This window comes from Carcharodon carcharias, chromosome 37, assembly GCF_017639515.1.
Source record: "Carcharodon carcharias isolate sCarCar2 chromosome 37, sCarCar2.pri, whole genome shotgun sequence".
Lineage (NCBI taxonomy): Eukaryota > Metazoa > Chordata > Chondrichthyes > Lamniformes > Lamnidae > Carcharodon > Carcharodon carcharias.
Window position 1 is genome coordinate 6,431,050 of NC_054503.1, and position 20,311 is coordinate 6,451,360.

The 20,311-nt window shown below is 49.3% G+C and overlaps 1 protein-coding gene across 1 annotated transcript; it reads right to left on the reverse strand.

Annotated features, from left to right (window-relative positions):
• Nucleotides 1-91: 91 nt before the first annotated feature.
• eif1ad (eukaryotic translation initiation factor 1A domain containing) lies at nt 92-20,213 on the reverse strand. The gene is made up of 6 exons (XM_041179890.1): nt 20,086-20,213; nt 17,420-17,550; nt 8,059-8,167; nt 6,877-6,985; nt 5,814-5,855; nt 92-811 (listed from the first exon to the last, which is right to left on the reverse strand). Exons 2-6 carry the CDS (start codon nt 17,504-17,506, stop codon nt 649-651), a joined length of 510 nt encoding a protein of 169 aa, XP_041035824.1. The 5' UTR covers nt 17,507-17,550; nt 20,086-20,213; the 3' UTR covers nt 92-648.
• Between the last annotated feature and the right edge of the window lie 98 nt (nt 20,214-20,311).

Sequence of the window (20,311 nt, forward strand, 5' to 3'; positions counted from 1 at the left end):
TTCACATTATCACCGAACCAGCAGGTGAACAGTGTTTCTGACCGTTGGTGTGACTGGTCAGAACAGTGAGGAAGCTATATTTCAACCAGAGTCAGTGAAAAATCCTTTTAATCATTCAAATATTCCTCCGCTGCAGGGAGGAATAGCCTCACTTCTAATCTCTTGTTCCCTCTAGCCATGGAGTGGCAATGCTGAATTATGTAAGTAGCTGATACTCCCTTCCCCTCTCACACAAACTTCTGTTCCCTCCTCTTAAAATAAGACAAACTATTCCACACCTGTCCAATTTTTATTTACACAGGAACAGTATTTCAAACTCCCTCCCACCCAAGCCTAGGCCCCCTCCCCACAAACAAAGCCAAAAATATGACAAACAATGCAGACAGTCCCTGGGGACTCAGTGCGGTGCTCGTAGCTCAGCCTCAATAGCCACCGCCTTCTCAGGCACAGTGTGGCAGAACGTTTTAAAATGGATGTAGATGTGCGCACACAGGAACCTGCTGCAAAGTGAGGAAAGGTGCAGAAAAGATGTCCTCCCTGTGACCGGGCAGTGACCCTTCTCACAGCCTTCAAACAGAAATAATCAACGTTTCACCAACAAATGTCAGGCAAACACTTGCTGCTGTCCTGGATGAGGAAGTCCAACCTCTAAACTGCTCCCTCCTCCTCCTCCTCCTCCTCCTCATCATCCTCACTTTCTGAATACTCATAATTCCTTCGGTTTGTATTGACAAACAGGTCACTGTCATCTGCAGAATCCTCCTCAGACTCTTCCTCTGATCCCCGATTGCTGCTGTCTGTCTTTGGGTTACTGAAAGGAGAGAATAACTTGCATTATTATTTAATTACACTAATCTAATGAAGTCACCAAGGGGCTTCACAGGAGTGTTATAAAATACCATGTGACTTCTAGCCACATCAGGAGATATTAGGTCAAAGAGGTACAGTTTTATAAGCATCTCAAAGGAGATGACACAGGGGTTTAGGGAAGGACTTCCAGAGCTTAGGGCCCACCAGCAGATGAGCGATTAAAATTGGGGGTAGATAAGAGGCCAGAAATAGAGGAGCAGAGGGATCTCAGTGGGTTATAGGGGTTAGAGGAAAAGAGATAGGGATGGTTGTAGGGGCTGGAAGAGGTTACAGAAATAGAGCTGTAGGAGGTTAGAGTTAGAGAGGTTTGTAAGAGCAGGAGCATGTTAGGAAGATAATTTTCATGATATTATTGGCACTTATTGTAAAGTACAGTAATAGAGGGGGTGTATGTCAAAGTTATACAGCACAGAAACAGGCCCATCGTGTCCATTCTGGCCGCCAAGCACCTATCTATTCTAATCCCATTTTCCAGCCCATAGCCCTGTATGCTATGGCATTTCAAGTGCTCATCTAAATACTTCTTAAATGTTGCAAGAGTTCCTGCCTCTACCACTCCCTCAGGCAGTGTGTTCCAGATTCCAACCACCCTCTGAGTAATGGTAATTTGTAGATCTATGTATGTGCTCAAAATCATTTCTTCTATTAATAAAGGTTTAATTTAGTTTTGTAAGTAACCTATAAGATTTGGTGGCCGCCTTTTACTGAATTCAAAGCCCGTATCTCAAGATAAGTACAAATTGCGAATAGTTATGGCAGCTGCTTCAAGTTTCCCTCTGGCATTTGGACAGCTTGGCATTCATCATCTGCCATGCCATAACAGAAATTGGGGGCTCTTTGCGGGATATATTTGAAATTCCTTGATTGGTTTGGAGTTGGTGAATCTTAAGGTTACGAGTGCGAGAAGCACTCTGATTTCAAGAGATGGTGTGAGGGATTTTAAGTGGCAAGACTGCAAGATGGCTTCGGCAGTTGCTGTAACAACTTTCGCTGGTTTACAAAAGGTACATAAACCTTAAGTTACAACTGGGATTACCTGCAGGGACAACGAAATCAGATATAATGGAAGGTGTAGCATTTAAAGGATAAAAGCGCACGAGGAGAGCGGCGGAGACACGGGATAAAAGAGCGCGAGGAGAGCAGAGACAGGATAAGAGCGCGAGGAGAGCGGTGGAGATGCGGGATAAAAGAGCGCAAGGAGAGCAACGGAGACACGGGATAAAAGCGCGAGGAGGGCGACAGAGACACGGGATAAAAGAGCGCAAGGAGAGCGGAGACAGGATAAAAGAGCGCGAGGAGAGCGGCGGAGACACAGGATAAAAGAGCGCGAGGAGAGCGGCGGAGACACAGGATAAAAAAGCGCGAGGAGAGCGGCGGAGACGGATAAAAGCACGAGGAGAGCGGCGGAGATCGGGATAAAAGAGCGCAAGGAGAGCAACGGAGACACAGGATAAAAGCGCGAGGAGGGCGACAGAGACACGGGATAAAAGAGCGCGAGGAGAGCAGAGACGCAGGATAAAAGCGCGAGGAGAGCAAGCGGAGACGCGGGATAAGAGCACAAGGAGAGCGGCGACGCGGGATAAAAGAGCGCGAGGAGAGCAGAGACGCGGGATAAAAGCGTGAGGAGAGCAGAGACGCGGGATAAAAGCGTGAGGAGAGCAGAGACGCGGGATAAAAGCGCGAGGAGAGCGGAGACGCGGGATAAAAGCGCGAGGAGAGCGGAGACGCGGGATAAAAGCGCGAGGAGAGCGGAGACGCGGGATAAAAGCGCGAGGAGAGCGGAGACGCGGGATAAAAGCGCGAGGAGAGCGGAGACGCGGGATAAAAGCGCGAGGAGAGCGGAGATGCGGGATAAAAGCACGAGGAGAGCGGCAGAGACATGGGATAAAAGCGCGAGGAGAGCGGACACAGGATAAAAGAGAGCGGACACACGGGATAAAAGCGCGAGGAGAGTGATGGAGACACGGGATAAAAGAGCGCGAGGAGAGTGGCAGAGACACGGGATAAAAGAGCGCGAGGAGAGCGAGGAGAGTGGCAGAGACACGGGATAAAAGTGCAAGGAGAGCGATGGAGACAGGATAAAAGAGCGCAAGGAGAGCGGAGACGCGGGATAAAAGAGCACGAGGAGAGCGGAGACACAGGATAAAAGAGCGCGAGGAGAGCGGAGACACGGGATAAAAGCGCGAGGAGAGCGGAGACACGGGATAAAAGAGTGCGAGGATAGCGGAGACACGGGATAAAAGAGCGCGAGGAGAGCGACAGAAACACAGGATAAAAGAGCGTGAGGAGAGCGGCGGAGAAACGATAAAAGAGCGCGAGGAGAACGGCAGAGAAACGGGATAAAAGAGCGCGAGGAGAGCGGAGACACGGGATAAAAGAGCGCGAGGAGAGCAGAGAAACGGGATAAAAGAGCGCGAGGAGAGCGGAGACACGGGATAAAAGCATGAGGAGAGCGGAGACACGGGATAAAAGAGCGGGAGGAGAGCGGCGGAGAAACGGGATAAAAGAGCATGAGGAGAGCGGAGACACGGGATAAAAGAGCGCGAGGAGAGTTCCAGGGAGCAGAGTCGAAGGGCGGAGTTCCAGGGAGCTGATTATAAAAACCTGACCTCGGGGATTCACGGACCTTGGGTCCTAAAAAAAACTAAAAGTGGTGTCATGGTAAATCTGTGACCTGATTGGCTGGTAGAGGATCTACACTGAATTTGAAACTAAAACATTGTTAAACTAATTAAATCAAATAAATTAATCACTTAATTAATAAGTAGAGGGTATCTACAGCAGAATCAGGAGATTACTGATCTTAGAATTTAGCATTTATAGTAGAAATCTAGCCCCAGGGAGCATATAGTTAATAAGGAGTCAATAAGCAGTTATTAGATTTAAATTAATTTATTAAATAGTTCTAGAAATGGCAGTTGCTGGGGTGAAGCGCTTCACCTGTGGGATGTGGGAAATCTGTGACGCTTCAAGTATCCTGGACAACTACATCTGCAGGAAGTGTACCCAGTTGCAGCTCCTCACTGACCCACATGGATCGGTTGGAGCAGCAGTTGGATGCACTTCGGAGCATTCAGGTGGCGGAAAGCGTCATTGACAGGAGTTTTGGAGACGTGGTCACACCCAAGGTACAGACAGATAGATGGGTGACTGCTAGAAAGGGCAGGCAGTCAGTGCAGAAATCCCCCGTGGATGTCCCTCTCTCTAACAGGTATACCAGTTTGGATACTGTTGTGGGAGATGGCCTATCAGGGGAAAACAACAGCAGTAGCCAGAGCTGTGGCACCACGGCTGTCTCTGTTGTTCAGCAGGGGGGGGTCAAAGCACAGAAGAGCAATTGTCATAGGGGACTCTATAGTCAGGGGCTCAGATAGGCGCTTCTGTGGTCGTGAAGGAGACACCAGGATGGTATGTTGCCTCCCTGGTGCCAGGGTCCAGGATGTCTCTGATCGGGCATGGGACATTGTGAAGGGGGAGGGAGAACAGCCAGAGGTCGTGGTACACATTGGTACTAATGACATAGGCAGGAAGAGTGACGAGGTCCTGCAGCGGGAGTTCAGGGAGTTAGGCAGAAAGTTAAAAAACAGGACGTCTAGGGTTGTAATCTCAGGATTACTCCCTGTGCCACGTGCCAGTGAGGCTGGAAATAGGAAGATAGTGCAGCTGAACACATGGCTGAACAGATGGTGTAGGAGGGAGGGTTTCCGATATCTGGATCAGTGGGACCTGTACAAAAAGGACAGGTTGCATCTAAACTGGAGGGGCACCAATGGGAATTTGCACTTAAATGGGAAAATACATATAAAGGAGTGAAGGCTGTGTGTAAGGGCAGGCATTCTAAGATCTAACACAAACATGAAAAGCATCTAAGCCCTCAAGCTGCTGTCTACAAAGAACTGAAGCTGAGAAAAACTCACTATGAATTCGACTGCTCAGGGTATTGTGTATTACTTTGCCTGGGTCATTTAAAAGCTATGTGTCTCACTGTTGTCTTAACGGAGGTGTAACTGGGGTTTAGGTTAAATAGGGGATTTAGAAGTTATAGTAGTAATTTGTAGATCTATGTATGTGCTCAAAATCATTTCTTCTATTAATAAAGGTTTAATTTAGTTTTGTAAGAAACCTATAAGATTCGGTGGCTGCCTTATACTGAATTCAAAACCTGCATCTCAAAATAAGTACAAATTGCAAATAGTTGTGGCAGCTGCTTCAAGTTTGCCTCTGGCATTTGGGCAGCTTGGCATTTACCATCCACCTGCCTTAACAAGGAGGTTATAGAGATAGGGAGGGTTGTAGGGTGGGAGGAGATGTCAGATAAAAGAGCATTGTAGGGGCTGGAGGAGGATACTGAAATAAGAGCGAGGCTCTTACAAGAATGAGAATTTTAAAATCAACACGTCACTCGACTGAGAGCCAATGTAGGACAGCGAGCACAGAGGGTGATATGGGAATGGGACTCGGTGAGGGTTAAGACACAGGCAGCAGAGTTTTGGATAAGCTGAGATTTATGGAGGGTGGAGTGTGGCAGACCAGCTGGGAGTGCATCGGAGTAGTCGAGTCTAGAGGTAACAAACGCATACGAGGGCTTCAGCAGCAGATGAGCTGAGACAGGGCTGAGGACCACTGAAAACGAGTGCTTTGTGTCCACTGAGCACTAAGTCACTGTCTACTGAGTACGGAGTCCCTGCCCATTACACAAAGATCGGGAAAGAGCTGAGTCTCTCTCATCTAGCTGAGCTGAGTGAGGGGGCCGGAGTCAGGTTTCACAATGTGACCTCTCCCAGGGAGCCGGATACACAGACAGAATCGCACCTGCGTGAAGGAACATAGGCTTTTATAGACGGTGCCTGTTCTAGGCAGAGAGAGAGAGATAGACAGTGGGCATTGAGTGCCTCACCCTGAAGTTGGGCCATGTTGGCACAGTTTGAGACGATGACACTCACCTCACAGTGCTCTCCGTCACTGGGTCCGAGAAGCTGGCAGGCCTTGAGGGGAGTGGGGGACAGGAAGGAATATGCATCAGAGGCAGGGTCTGCACAGACTAACAATTACCCTCACTGCAACTCGTGCCCCCTGCTGCCCATTTGCCTTCCCTCGCTGCCCAGCATCCCCATTTCATTTGCCCTCCCATTGCCTCACACCCAGCCATGACCTTAAGCCAATATGATCCATCCTCTTGTAACCCCTGCCACAGCTACCGCCCGCACCCCCCAGCCCCCAAAAAGCCAAAAAGGAAAGCTTGCATTTCTATAGCACCTTCCACATCCTCAGGATGTCAAAAAGTGTTTCAAAGCCATTGGAGTTTGTTTAAGTGTGGTCACTGTTGTGATGTGGAAACGCAGCAGCCAATTCATGCACAGCAAGCTCCCACAAACAACAATATGAAAACAACCAGATCTTTTTTAATGACCTTGGCTGAGGGATAAATATTGGCCCCAAGACACCGGGGAGAACACGTCTCCTTCCCCCCCAACCCCCCTCCTTCCAATAGTGGCCGTGGGATCTTTCACTTGAGACACGTGATGGGGCCTTGATTTAATGTCTCATCTGAAAGACAGCGCCAACACTCCAACAGCGCTGACCCTCTGACGGAGCGCCGCTCCCTCAGCGCTGACCCTCCGACGGAGCGCCGCTCTCTCAGCGCTGACCCTCCAATGGCGCTGACCCTCCGACGGCGCGCCACTCCCACAGCGCCGACCCTCTGACAGCGCACCGCTCCCTCAGTGCCAACCCTCCAACGGCACACCGCTCCTTGTAGCAGGGGCCGTACTGAGGGAGTGCTGCACTGTTGGAGGGGCACAAGAGTACTATGCACCAAACCACGACCGACCCCTGAAAGCTGGGAATCGCAGTGTCCCTTCAGTTGGTTGGGGGGGAGGGTTATCGTCTGGTTCTGGGGACCTGTCTGGGAGAAGCCGCAATTATTACCATCCAGTAACCTTAGTGAAGGGCTGCCAAAGCACTGATGTGAATGTACCCTTCCCTCGATCCTCAAATGGTATTTACCACAGTCCTTCTTTCCTGAGCTGCTTGATGTGCTCCTTGTACAGGATGGAGTTAATTTCTGCCTTCACCTTGTCCCCTTCTTTGATGGGGTCCACGATCAGAAAGTCACCTGAATGGGGTAAAAAACACACATAGAACATCGGTGGTTTTGCTGGCACTAACTGCTGCTACTGACCGGGAGTCCAGCAGGATGGAATCCTTCGATATCAGAATTACTACAGAGCGGTCCAAAATCCCCACACAGAACTCCCATTAATGTGCCACAATCTGTTATAAATCCGACCAAAAAAAATAAACAAAATAAATTACTTTATTTAAGTGCTATATTTCCCCCCGGACTGTTAAGGCTTTGTACTGGAAACCACACCCCCCAGCCCCCACATAGCCCAGGTAGCTCTGTCGGATGATAGTCAACACTTAATCCCAAGGACGTTGCTGTGAATCTTACCCGAGGTAATAAATTTCTTAGGTATTCTATTCCAAAAATACTTTATTAACTTTGACCAAAAAATATTATGATCAATTCTCCACAGGCTTGGATCTCATTGGAAGTGGGGAATTTCATTTACCGAAATTTCCCGATTATGTTTCTTCAGCAGTCATTGAATCGCTGGAAGCATATTTTAGAGGGAGCTGTTGAATTGCGATCGATAAGGTGGATATAAGAACTTGCAATTGAGCAAGGACTGCACAAAGTCAAAAAATGGGTAATTTGAACTTTATCGTTAGTCTGTGTCAAGCCAACTTGTTCATTTTAATGCAGCAGCTGACACTGAACATGTGCTCCCCCTAAAGCTGCGGCATAAATAAACACAGCCTTTAGCCCTCAGTTTGCAGGGAGCAGGGGAGCTTCCCCAGCCTCTCCCGAGTTAAATTCCCCTCCCCCAGGTTCTGATATTGACAGCAAGAACACAGAAATTAGCCCGACTGTCCCACCCAGAGATCAGCCAGTCGCCCAGATTATGCGCAGTTGTTCTGGCGCACTCTTGCCTTGCTGTTTCAGTTTAAAAGGAGCCTCACCCCAACAATGACACCCATGACCCCCCACCTCCACCCCAAACCCTGCCAGCCAGCTGCGTGCTGCCTGAAGTTGCGGACACTGCGCGACACAATGAGTTAGCGGACTGGCGCGAGGCAGCTGCAGCTATACAACAGGCGCCCCATGTTCAGACACGCCCGTACCCCGCTTGATCCAGATGTTCTTGCGAAATTTGGTGGGCATGCTGACGAGGAACCGCTCTCCCTGTGCCGTTTCCACTTCGTGAAGGTTGTTTCCTGGCGATCCGACCACCTGCGGGAAACGATGCGACAGAAATCTTGAGAGGGCACACGAGCTCTAGGGCTTAAGTGTCTCACCAAACAGATGGCTCCTCCGACAACGCAGCACTCCCACAGTACTGGCACCAGGGTGCTACAATAACTTGAACTGTGCTGTAAAGTGGGGCATGTTGCTGAAGCTTTTCACCTTGCACTCATCAGGACAAATGCAAGAATGCCAAATTTTAAACAATCATAATAATTTATACACAGGAGAAAGGAGTGCTGCTGATTGGCTAGCAAGTTATCTCTGATTGGCTAGCAAGTTAACTCTGATTGGCCAAGGCATTGCCATGGAGAAAGCAACAGGGAACTATAGTCTCCCCAAACTTCTCCTGTAGTATAAATCGTTGTTGTCTGAAATTTGATATTCTTGTGTTTGTCCTGACGAGTGCAAGATAAAAAGCTTGGGCTTTAACAATATTCAAGTTTTGTACTACCAAGTGATTGTTTTTAACCACAAACTTTTATAACCCTTAATGTATCTCTGCTCCATCGCTTAATACTGGCAGTGTCACCAAGGCACAGAGGCAGTCCAGTCCTGGAACACATCCAGTCCTGCTCCACCAGGGACGAGTGTGTTGGTCTGCACTGACCTGTCATCATCTATCCTGTCCAAGCAACACTGTCCAACCTCCAGAACGTCATGTTGGAGTTGTATAGAACCTTGGTGAGACCACAACTGGAGTACTGTGCGCAGTTCTGGTCGCCATTCTGATTGCACTGGAGGGGGTGCAGAGGAGATTCACCAGGATGTTGCCTGGGATGAAACATTTAAGTTATGAAGAGAGGCTGGATGGATTTGGGTTGTTTTCGTTGGAGCAGAGAAGACTGAGGGGCGACCTGATCGAGGTGTACCAGATTATGAGGGACATGGACAGGGTGGATAGGGAGCAGCTGTTCCCCTTAGTTGAAGGGTCAGTCACGAGGGGACAGAAGTTCAAGGTGAGGGGCAGGAGGTTTTGAGGGGATGTGAGGGAAAACCTTTTTACCCAGAGGGTGGTGATGGTCTGGAATGCGCTGCCTGGGAGGGTGGTGGAGGCGGGTTAGCCTCACATCCTTTAAAAAGTACCTGGATGAGCACTTGGCACGTCATAACATTCAAGGCTGTGGGCCAAGTGCTGGTAAATGGGATCAGGTAGGTAGGTCAGGTGTTTCTCAGGTGTCGGTGCAGACTTGATGGGCCGAAGGGCCTCTTCTGCACCGTGTGATTCTGTGAACGTGCGAGCAGTTCAGAAACCGTATTGAACCGGCACAACTCTCGGCTGACCTCAACTGAAGCAAACAGGCAAAAATAATAATCAGCTCTTGAGCACTGCCCACTGACACCTGAAAAGGTGCTTAAAATAAGCACTCGCTCATTTAAGGCTGAGACGAGGAGAGATGTTTTCACTCAGAGGGTAGTGAATCTTTGGAACTCTTCCTCAAAAGGCAGTGGGAGTAGGGTCCCTGAATATTTTTAAGGCAGAGCTGGATAGACTCTTGATAAATAAGAGGGTGAAAGGTTATCAGAAGTAGGTGAGAATGTGGAGTGGAGGTTACAGTCAGATGAGCCATGATCTTATTGAATGGCGGAGCAGGCTCGAGGGGCCGAGTGGCCTCACTCCTGCTCCTGATTCGTATGTTTATACGGCGTTCTGCTTTGCTGTGATGACTTTTGCAGCCAAATAGTCTTCTGAAATTCAATGTCGAAGGTCACAGAAGAGCGTCCAGGATCTTTGGGACCTATACCCCAGTGAGAGTCAGTGTGTGTACGACCCATACCCCAGTGAGAGTCAGTGTGTGTACAACCCATACCCCAGTGAGAGTCAGTGTGTGTGGGACCCATACCCCAGTGAGAGTCAGTGTGTGTGGGACCCGTACCCCAGTGAGAGTCAGTGTGTGTGGGACCCATACCCCAGTGAGAGTCAGCGTGTCTGGGAGCCGTACCCCAGTGAGAGTCAGTGTGTGTGGGACCTGTACCCCAGTGAGAGTCAGTGTGTGTGGGACCCGTACCCCAGTGAGAGTCAGTGTGTGTGGGACCCGTACCCCAGTGAGAGTCAGCGTGTGTGGGACCTGTACCCCAGTGAGAGTCAGTGTGTGTGGTACCCGTACCCCAGTGAGAGTCAGTGTGTGTGGGACCCATACCCCAGTGAGAGTCAGTGTGTGTGGGACCCATACCCCAGTGAGAGTCAGTGTGTGTGGGACCCATACCCCAGTGAGAGTCAGTGTGTGTGGGGCCCGTACCCCAGTGAGAGTCAGTGTGTGTGGGACCCGTACCCCAGTGAGAGTCAGTGTGTGTGGGGCCCGTACCCCAGCGAGAGTCAGTGTGTGGGAGGGGTACCCCAGCGAGAGTCAGTGTGTGGGAGGGGTACCCCAGCGAGAATCAGTGTGTGGGAGCCGTACCCCAGTGAGAGTCAGTGTGTGTGGGACCTGTACCCCAGTGAGAGTCAGTGTGTGTGGGACCTGTACCCCAGTGAGAGTCAGTGTGTGTGGGACCCGTATCCCAGTGAGAGTCAGTGTGTGTGGGACCCATACCCCAGTGAGAGTCAGTGTGTGTGGGACCCATACCCCAGTGAGAGTCAGCATGTGTGGGACCCATACCCCAGTGAGAGTCAGTGTGTGTGGGACCCATACCCCAGTGAGAGTCAGTGTGTGTGGGACCCATACCCCAGTGAGAGTCAGTGTGTGTGGGGCCCGTACCCCAGTGAGAGTCAGTGTGTGTGGGACCTGTACCCCAGTGAGAGTCAGTGTGTGTGGGGCCCGTACCCCAGCGAGAGTCAGTGTGTGGGAGGGGTACCCCAGCGAGAGTCAGTGTGTGGGAGCCGTACCCCAGTGAGAGTCAGTATGTGGGAGGGGTACCCCAGCGAGAGTCAGTGTGTGGGAGGGGTACCCCAGCGAGAATCAGTGTGTGGGAGCCGTACCCCAGTGAGTGTCAGTGTGTGTGGGACCCGTACCCCAGTGAGAGTCAGTGTGTGTGGGACCTTCAGAACCTAAAGAGTTGGTCAATGGTCAGGGACAGGAGGATGTGACTGCGAGTCAGACAGGTAAGGGGGATCAGCATGTAGTGATGGAGGAGCTTCAGCCCCTGACTTTGTCCAACAAGTACGAGGTGCTTGCTACCTGTGTGGATGAGTGGACTGACCATGGCACCATGGTGAAGGGTACCATTCAAGTGTAGGGCGAGAAGAGGAGTGTGGTAGTGATGGGAGACAGAATAGTCAGGGGCACAGATACTATTCTCTGCAGTCAAGGAGGCAAGTCCAGGTGGTTATGTTGCCCGCCCAGTGCCAGGGCTCGGGACATCTGCTCTGGGCTGGAGACACTGGCACAGACTAAGAACTAGTTAATGGACAGAAAACAGAGTAGGAATAAATGGATCATTCTCAGGATGGCAGGCTGTGACTAGTGGGGTATCGCAACGATCAGTGCTTGGGCCCCAGCTTTTCACAATCTATAGCAATGATTTGGATGTGGGGATTAAACGTAATATTTCCAAGTTTGCAGACGACACAAAACTAGGTGGGAGTGAGAGCTGTCAGGAGGGCGCAAAGACACTTCGAGGGGATTTGGAGAGGCTAAGCTGGGGGGCAAAAATTTGGCAGACGGAATACAATGTGGAGAAATGAGAGCCTATCCACTTTGATAGGAAAAACAGAAATAGAGTATTTCTTAAATGGTGAAAGGCTTCAAAGGGATCTGGAAGTCCTTGCTCATGGGTCACTGAAAGCTAACATGCAGTTACAGCAAGCAATTAAGACAAATGGTATATTGGCCTTCATTACAACAGGATTTGAGTATAGGAGTAAAGATGTCTTAATGCAATTATAAAGATCCTTGGTGAGACCACACTTGGGAGTATTGTGTGCAGTTCTCTTTACCTAAGGAAAGATATACTTGCTTTGGAGGTAGTGCAACAAAGGTTCACCAAATTAATTCTTGGGATGGAGGGATTGTCCTATGAGGAATGATTAAATAGACTGGACCTTTATTCTCTGGAGTTTCAAAGAATGAGAGATGATCTCATTCAAACGTACAAAATTCTTACAGGACTCGACAGGAGAGACATTTCTCCTGGCTGGGGGATCTACAACCAGGGGATACAGTCTCGGAATGAGGGGTAGGCCATTTGGGACTGAGACGAGGAGGAATTTCTTCACCATGAGGGCGGTGAATCTTTGGAATTCTCTGCCCCAGAGAGCAGTGGAGGCTCAGTCATCGAGTATCTTCAAGACTGAGATATTTAGATTTCCACGTAATAAAAAAATCGAGGGATATGAGGATAGCGTCGGAAAATGGTGTTGAAGTCCAAGATCTGCCAGGATCTCATTTGTGAGCACGGATGTTATTTTTTAATATTTTGGGGAATATTGTGTCATTTTGTAAAGAAGGGTGTGTGTGTGTGTATATGATTTAATTAAGCTGGGCAAGAGATTGATAGGAGTCAGATTGTCGAGGAGGGGGGGTGGTTTGAAACATGAAAAGGATAGAGGTGTTAAGTTTGAGGCGCAAGTAAATAGGTTAGAACTAACAATTACATTTTTAGATAAGTTGAGAGTTTGTTTGAAAATCAAAAGGGAGTCAGAGGCAACAAGAAACATGTTTGCATCTTGCAGGGGTTCCATAGGTTAATAGTAGTGGGGATATATTTTATTGACCCAAAAGCAAAGACAAGATAGACAAAAAAGATTTTAATATTGGGAAGGATTTGAATTTCAAAGAGGTGTGAGACCTGGAGATGAAAGGGAAAAAAAGAACGGTATTTTAGAGTTACTGAGGCGGGCTTAGCTAAAGAAAGCTGGAGCTGAGCTGGGAGCTGTTAGCTCTGGGCTGGGAGGAAGGACAGTTTGAATCAACCATCCAGTCAAGCCAGAAAAGTCTTGGGCTGCAACAAGCAGTTTTATTCTGAAATGGTTTCCACCGCAGAGTGGAAGAGGGTAGAGGTCATGTGGTAGGCCTTTATTGAAGCTACAGCAGTTTGCCTTGGGTAATGTTACTGGATTTCTTTTATAGTTAACATCAATAAGGGAGTGCTGCCTGGCAGGTGTGTATTTGTGAGTTTTTTTTTAATGTTCTGAAAGACTAACCTTAATTGTGTAACCGTAATCTTATGTGCTTAAGTTCTATTTTATTTTTGTGTTACTGGATCTCTTACTGCCAAGATCAGTATATCATCTTCTTGTTTTCAGAATACAAAAAAAAACAGGGAATGGCCTGTAATCCTCTGGGATTTGGTTTTGCCCAGCAATTAACACTGGCTGTGGTCACAACACACTGGGGAGGCAATGGCATAGTGGTACTGTCGCTAGTAATCCAGACACTCGGCAATGCTCTGGGGACCCGGGTTCAAATCTGGCCACGGAAGATGGTGGAATTCGATAGAAATCTGGAATTAAAAGTCTATTGTGGGTTCACTAAATCTGGTCTACATGCGACTCCAGACCAAGCAATGTAATGGCTACAAACAAACCGCTACAAAGTCTCAAAACCAAAATGAAACCGGACGGATCACCCAGCATCGACCAAGGAAACGATAACAGCAAACTCAGCCCTCGTCAACCCTGCAGAGTCCTCCTTACATCTGGGGGCTAGTGGGAGAGCTGTCTCACTTCATCCTGTCCCACCAACAGGACAGACTCAGCAGAGGTGGCGGCACAGTAGTTACACAGTCGGGAGGGAGTTGCCCTGGGAGTCCTCAAGAAAGTCTCATGGCATCAGGCCAAACATGGACAAGGAAACCTCCTGATTACCACATACCGCCCTCCTTGAGCTGATGAATCAGTGCTCCTCCATGTGGAACAGCACTTGGAGGAAGCACTGAAGGGGGCAAGGGTGCAGAAGGTACCCTGGGTGGGGGACTTCAATCTCCATCACCAAGAATGGCTCGGTAGCACCACTGCTGGCCGAGTCCTAAAGGACATAGCTGTTAGATTGGGTCTGCGGCAGGTGGTGGAGGAACCTCACCAACCTGCCTGCATCAGTCCATGACAGTATCAGCAGAAGTGACCACCACACAATCGTTGTGGAGACAAAGTCCCAGTTTCACATTGAGGATACCCTTCACCGTATTGCGTTGCCCTAAATGGGATAGATTTCGAATAGATCTAGCAACTCAAGACTGGGCATCCATGAGGTGCTGTGGGGCAGCAGAATTATACTCGAACACAATCTGTAATATGACCCGGCTCCCCAACCCTGCCATTACCATCAAGCCAGGGGACCTACCCTGGTTCAATGAAGAGTGCAGGAGGGCATGCCAGGAGCAGCACCAGGCATACCTAAAAATGAGATGTCAACCTGGTGAAGCTATAACACAGGACTACTTGTGTGCCACAAAGCATAAGCAGTAAGCGATAAGACAGGGCTAAGCGATCCCACAACCAACGGATCAGATCTAAGCTCTGCAGTCCTGCCACATCCAGTCGTGATTGGTGGCGGACAATTAAACAGCTCTGGAGGCTCCGCAAATATCCCCATCCTCAATGATGGAGGAGCCTAGCACATCAGTGCAAATGATAAGGCTGAAGCATTTGCTACAATCTTCAGTCCGAAGTGCCGAGTGGATGATCCTTCTCAGCCTCTTCCAGAGGTCCCCAACATTACAGATACCAGTCTTCAGCCAATTCAATTCACTCTACGTGACATCAAGAACTGCATGAAGGCACTGGATACTGCAAAGACTATGGGCCCTGACAATATTCCGCCAATAGTACTGAAGGCTTTGCTCCAGAACTTGCCAAGCTAAGGGGGTCATCAACAGTGCTATTAAGTGGCATTTGCTTAGCAATAACCTGCTCATTGACACTCTGTTTGGGTTCTGTCAGGCCACTCAGCTCTTGACCTCACTACAGCCTTGGTTCAAACATGGGCAATAGAGCTGAGCTCCCGAGGTGAGGTGAGAGTCACTGCCCTTGACATCAAGGCCACATGTGATCAAATGTGGCATCAAGGAGCCCCAGCAAAACTGGAGTCAATGGGAATCGAGGAAAACTCTCCACTGGTTGGAGTCATACCTAGCACAAAGGAAGATGGTTGTGGTTGTTGAAGGTCAATCATCTCAGCTCCAGGAAATCACTGCAGGAGTTCCTCAGGGTAGTGTCCTCGGCCCAACCATCTTCAGCTGCTTCATCAATGACCTTCCTTCCATCATAAGGTCAGAAGTGGGGATGTTCGCTGATGATTGCACAATGTTCAGCACCATTCGTGACTCCTCAGAAACTGAAGCAGCCCATGTCCGAATGCAGCAAGACCTGGACAATATCCAGGCTTGGGCTGACAAGTGGCAAGTAACATTCGTGCCACACAAGTGTCAGGCAATGACCATCTCCAACAAGAGAGAATCTAACCATCGCCCCTTGACATTCAATGGCATTACCATCGCTGAATCCCCCCACTAGCAACATCCGGGGGGGGGGGGGGGGGGGGGGGGGGGGGGGGGGGGGGGGGGGGGGTGGTTACCATTGACCAGAAACTGAACTGGACTAGCCATATAAATACTGTGGCTACAAGAGCAAGTCAGAGACTAGGAATCCTGCGTTAGTAACTCACCTCCTGACTCCCCATAACCTGTCCACCATCTACAAGGCACAAGTCAGGAGTGTGATGGAATATTCTCCAGTTGCCTGGATGAGTGCAGCTCCCACAACACTCAAGAAGCTTGACACCGTCCAGGACAAAGCAGCCCCGCTTGATTGGCACCACATCCACAAACATTCACTCCTTCCACCACTTACACACAGTAGCAGCAGTGTTTACCATCTACAAGGTGCACATCAGGAACTCACCAAGGTTCCTTAGACAGCACCTTCCAATCCCACAACCATTACCATCTAGAAGGACAAGGGCAGCAGACACATGGGAACACCACCACCTGGAAGTTCCCCTCTAAGCCACTCACCATCCTGACTTGGAAATATATCGGCCGTTCCGTCACTGCTGTTGGGTCAAAATCCTGGAACTCCCTCCCTAACTGCACTGTGGGTGCCCCTACACCACAGGGGCTGCAGCGGTTCAAGAAGGCGGCTCACCCCCACCTTCTCAAGGGGTAATTAGGGACGTGCAGTAAATGCTGGGCCCAGCCAGCAAAGCCCACGTCCCATGAATGAATAAATTTTCTAATTTTTTTTTAAATGGGATCAGAGGGCTGAATGGCCTACTCCTGCTCCTTTTTCTTATGCCCACCCTCTCAAAACCCATCACATTTCTGCCTTCCTTCAGTTCTGGAAAAGAGTCACGTCGAACTGGAAACATCAACTCTGTTTCTCTCTCATCAATGCAGATTAAATCAAGCAAGAACAATAGAATGGATCAGATTACAACGCGATAAGAATCAAGATGATTAACAGAAACTAAACTGGCAATGGGACTGAGGGGGAAATACGGAGAGGGAGGAGCCAAGTTGTACCAGGAAGCAAGGCACAGAGTCTTTGTAAGGCACAGATGAGGAAGGGCCCAGTCACTGCTGAATACGCGCTTAAAGTTGATGCAGGAGATGGGGAATTCTGTCAGGTGATATGCTTTGTTTGTTAGCGAGTATAAAAGTCCAGGCACCCTAAAGACCTGTTGCTAGCTTGGATTAAAGTCACTGAAGGTCAAGCTCAGAGTGTGAGGTCCATTGAACAGACCGCCTGCCGGTAAGTTAATAGACATATTCTGCTGCTTACTCACTACGAGCGATGTACTATTCGGTTCAAATAAGGTAACAGCCACAATCTTACAGGCTGCACTCAAAGAACTGGTACACCAGTGAGAATCAGTGTGACTGGGACCAATACTCCGGTGAGAGTCAGTGTGCGTGGCACCCGTACCCCAGTGAGAGTCAGTGTGTGTGTGGGACCCGTATCCCAGTGAGAGTCAGTGTGTGTGTGGGACCCGTATCCCAGTGAGAGTCAGTGTGTGTGTGGGACCCGTATCCCAGTGAGAGTCAGTGTGTGTGTGGGACCCGTATCCCAGTGACAGTCAGTGTGTGTGTGGGACCCGTACCCCAGTGACAGTCAGTGTGTGTGTGGGACCCGTACCCCAGTGAGAGTCAGTGTGTGTGAGACCCGTACCCCAGTGAGAGTCAGTGTGTGTGAGACCCGTACCCCAGTGAGAGTCAGTATGTGTGAGACCCGTACCCCAGTGAGAGTCAGTGTGTGTGAGACCCGTACCCCAGTGAGAGTCAGTGAGGATGCCAAGGCTGCATCCTGTGCCTAATGTTACCAATGAGTCGGTGATGAGCTGGGCCAGGGCCTGGGTACCTCCTTACCCGCACAATTTGTTGCTTCTCTGAAGGTGGCTCATAATCTCCCAGCACCTCCTTGACCACGTGTTTCCTCTTTGTCGCCTGGGACATCTTGGGCTCTGGACAACACGTTCAGCTAGGAATCCAGTAAAAACCTGCAAGAGACATAGGTGTGAATACAGGTCAGTGCCAGACTCTGGGCCAGGGTAATATCAGCCACTTGCATTTACCTAGTACCCCAGACTAGAGTTTAGAAGGATTGAGAGGAGATCTAATTGAGGTATATAAGATGCTAAAGGTGACGTGAAAGCAGATGTTTCCTCCTTTGGGACATTCTAGAACGAGAGGCCATAGTTTTTGGCTAAGGGGTGGTAGATTTAAATCAGAGATGAGGAGAAATTACTTTTCTCAAAGGGTCGTGAATCTGTAGAATTCACTAGCTCAGAGCGCAGTGGATGCCGGGGCGCTGAATAAATTTAAGGAGGAGATAGACAGATTTTTAATTAGTAACAGGTTGAAAGGTTATGGGGAGAGGGCGGGAAGTTGGAGTTGAGGCCGAAATGAGGTCAGCCATGATTGTAATGAATGGCGGGGCAGGCTCGAGGGGCTGAATTGCCGACTCCTGCTCCTGGTTCTTATGTTCTTGTAAGACCCCCCTCCACCCCATTTAACTATGGCAGAAAAATCAGAGATGCCCCAGAGGCCAGATGCCGAGATCTCCAAAATTTGTGAAGCCAGCGGGGCCGGGTGGGGGGAGGGGGGGGTGTTACAGAAATAGGGATTGGGTGAAGCAATGGAGGGATTTGAAAACAAGGATGAAAACTTTTTTAAACGGAGGAGTTGCCAGACTGGGAGCCAGCATATGTCAGCGAGCACGAATTTTGGGGTGAATTTGCATTACAGGCTGGCAGAGGTTTGGACGATCTCAACGTTAGGGAGATGGGAGGGAAGGGAATAAGTGCAGGTAGTGCCAGTCACTGGCTAATGATCCTGCACTAAAAATCTGTATTTAGCAGTCTGATTATTAAGATAAAAACTCCTGAAGTCAAGGATTGATTGAACTGAAATGAAAAACAGCAAGTGCTGGAAATAGTCAGCAGGTCCAGGGGGAGGGGAGAGAGAGAGAGAGAGAGAGAGTTTCAATTCCAATTTTAATTTCAGGCCATGAATTCTGTCCACCATTTTGATTTTTTTAAAACCATGTGCCAATCTGAATCTGTTTTTCAAGTTTTTGTTTTGCTTTCAGTCAGAGCCGTTCGTTATTCTATCATTCACACTCATTCTGGACCAATGCTTTGCTTCTTTAGTACACCCGTTATTACTTCTGTTCCATGACATATTTGTCATTTAATCTCTCCCACCCTCTAGCCTATCCCAGGCCTTGCTGATGTTCTTCCTACCCCCTCTTGACAGTTATAAAATCCATCATAATTCTGCCTTCCTTTAACTCTAGTGAAAAGTCATTCAATTTGAAACATTAACTCAGTTCCTCTCCACAGAAGGGGGGGTGGTTGTAGGGACACGCAAGCAGTGATAGGATCAGATAATCAAAACATATCACAGACAAAAGAACAAAGAAGTGTTGAAGGTGGTGATGTTATCTCATTAAGAATGGATGGCAGGACACACAAGGTACAACTCTAGTGGGGGTGGGGTGGAATAAGACTAACAGGGCATAAAAGGTATAGGTTTAAAAATAATGGAAATAGGTGGGAAAAGAAAAATCCATATAAATTATTGGAAAAAAACAAAAGGGAGGGGAAAGAAACGGAAAGGGGGTGGGGATCGAGGAGGGAGTTCAAGATCTAAAGTTGTTGAATTCAATATTCAGTCCGGAAGGTTGTAAAGTGCCTAGTCGGAAGATGAGGTGCTGTTCCTCCAGTTTGCGTTGAGCTTCACTGGAACATTGCAGCAAGCCAAGGACAGACATGTGGGCAAGAGAGCAGGGTGGAGTGTTAAAATGGCAAGCGACAGGGAGGTTTGGCTCATTCTTGCAGACAGACCGCAGGTGTTCTGCAAAGCGGTCACCCAGTTTGCGTTTGGTCTCTCCAATGTAGAGGAGACCGCATTGGGAGCAACGAATGCATTAGACTAAGTTGGGGGAAATGCAAGTGAAATGCTGTTCACTTGAAAGGAGTGTTTGGGCCCTTGGACGGTGAGGAGAGAGGAAGTGAAGGGGCAGGTGTTGCATCTTTTGCGTGGACATCCTAGGGTTCTGATACCCGTTTCCTATTCTATTGATAAGCTCAGATTGTCCAACTCAAAACCCCCCTCTCCACACGCCCGCCCCACCCCCAGTGTTTTTTTTTGTGGGATGGGGAGGGGAAGTGAGATCATTAAATTTTAAACCTCCCTCTGTGGAAGTGAATGCAGCCTGATTTTGCTGCTCAGACGGCCTAATTGTTAAAGATGATGGGACACAAAACGAGGACCTCGTCTTAATCCCCAGCACCAGAGGAAAAAAGGCTCCTCTCTATTTCCCCCATCGAAGGCCAGGGGACTGTGGGAACGGTCCAATCAGGAGGGAACAAAGTGGAGGGGTGAGGGCTTCAAAAGCCGAAGATCTGAGGCAGGGAGCCTGGGTAAAAACCGGTGGAAGATTCCAGAAGCTCCCCAAGGGGCAAGTGCAAGGGGCCGCCCCAGATTCAAGAGAGCCCGCATACCGGCAACCCCAGCAACACACCACTAACCTGCCTCCAGCCGCCTCCATGATCGCTCAGCGGGACTTCCGGTCCGACGTCCTTTTTATTCCGCTCGAAGGCTTCCGGTCCGGCCTCGCTTCCGTTCCCCCACTTCCGGTCCGTCCACTCCTTTCCTTCCCCCGTCCGCTTCCGGTCGATTTCCACCACACGCCCCACCCCCCTTGCTCTGTCCTCGCTTCCCTTCCCCCATTCCACTTCCGGGCCGTATTCCGCA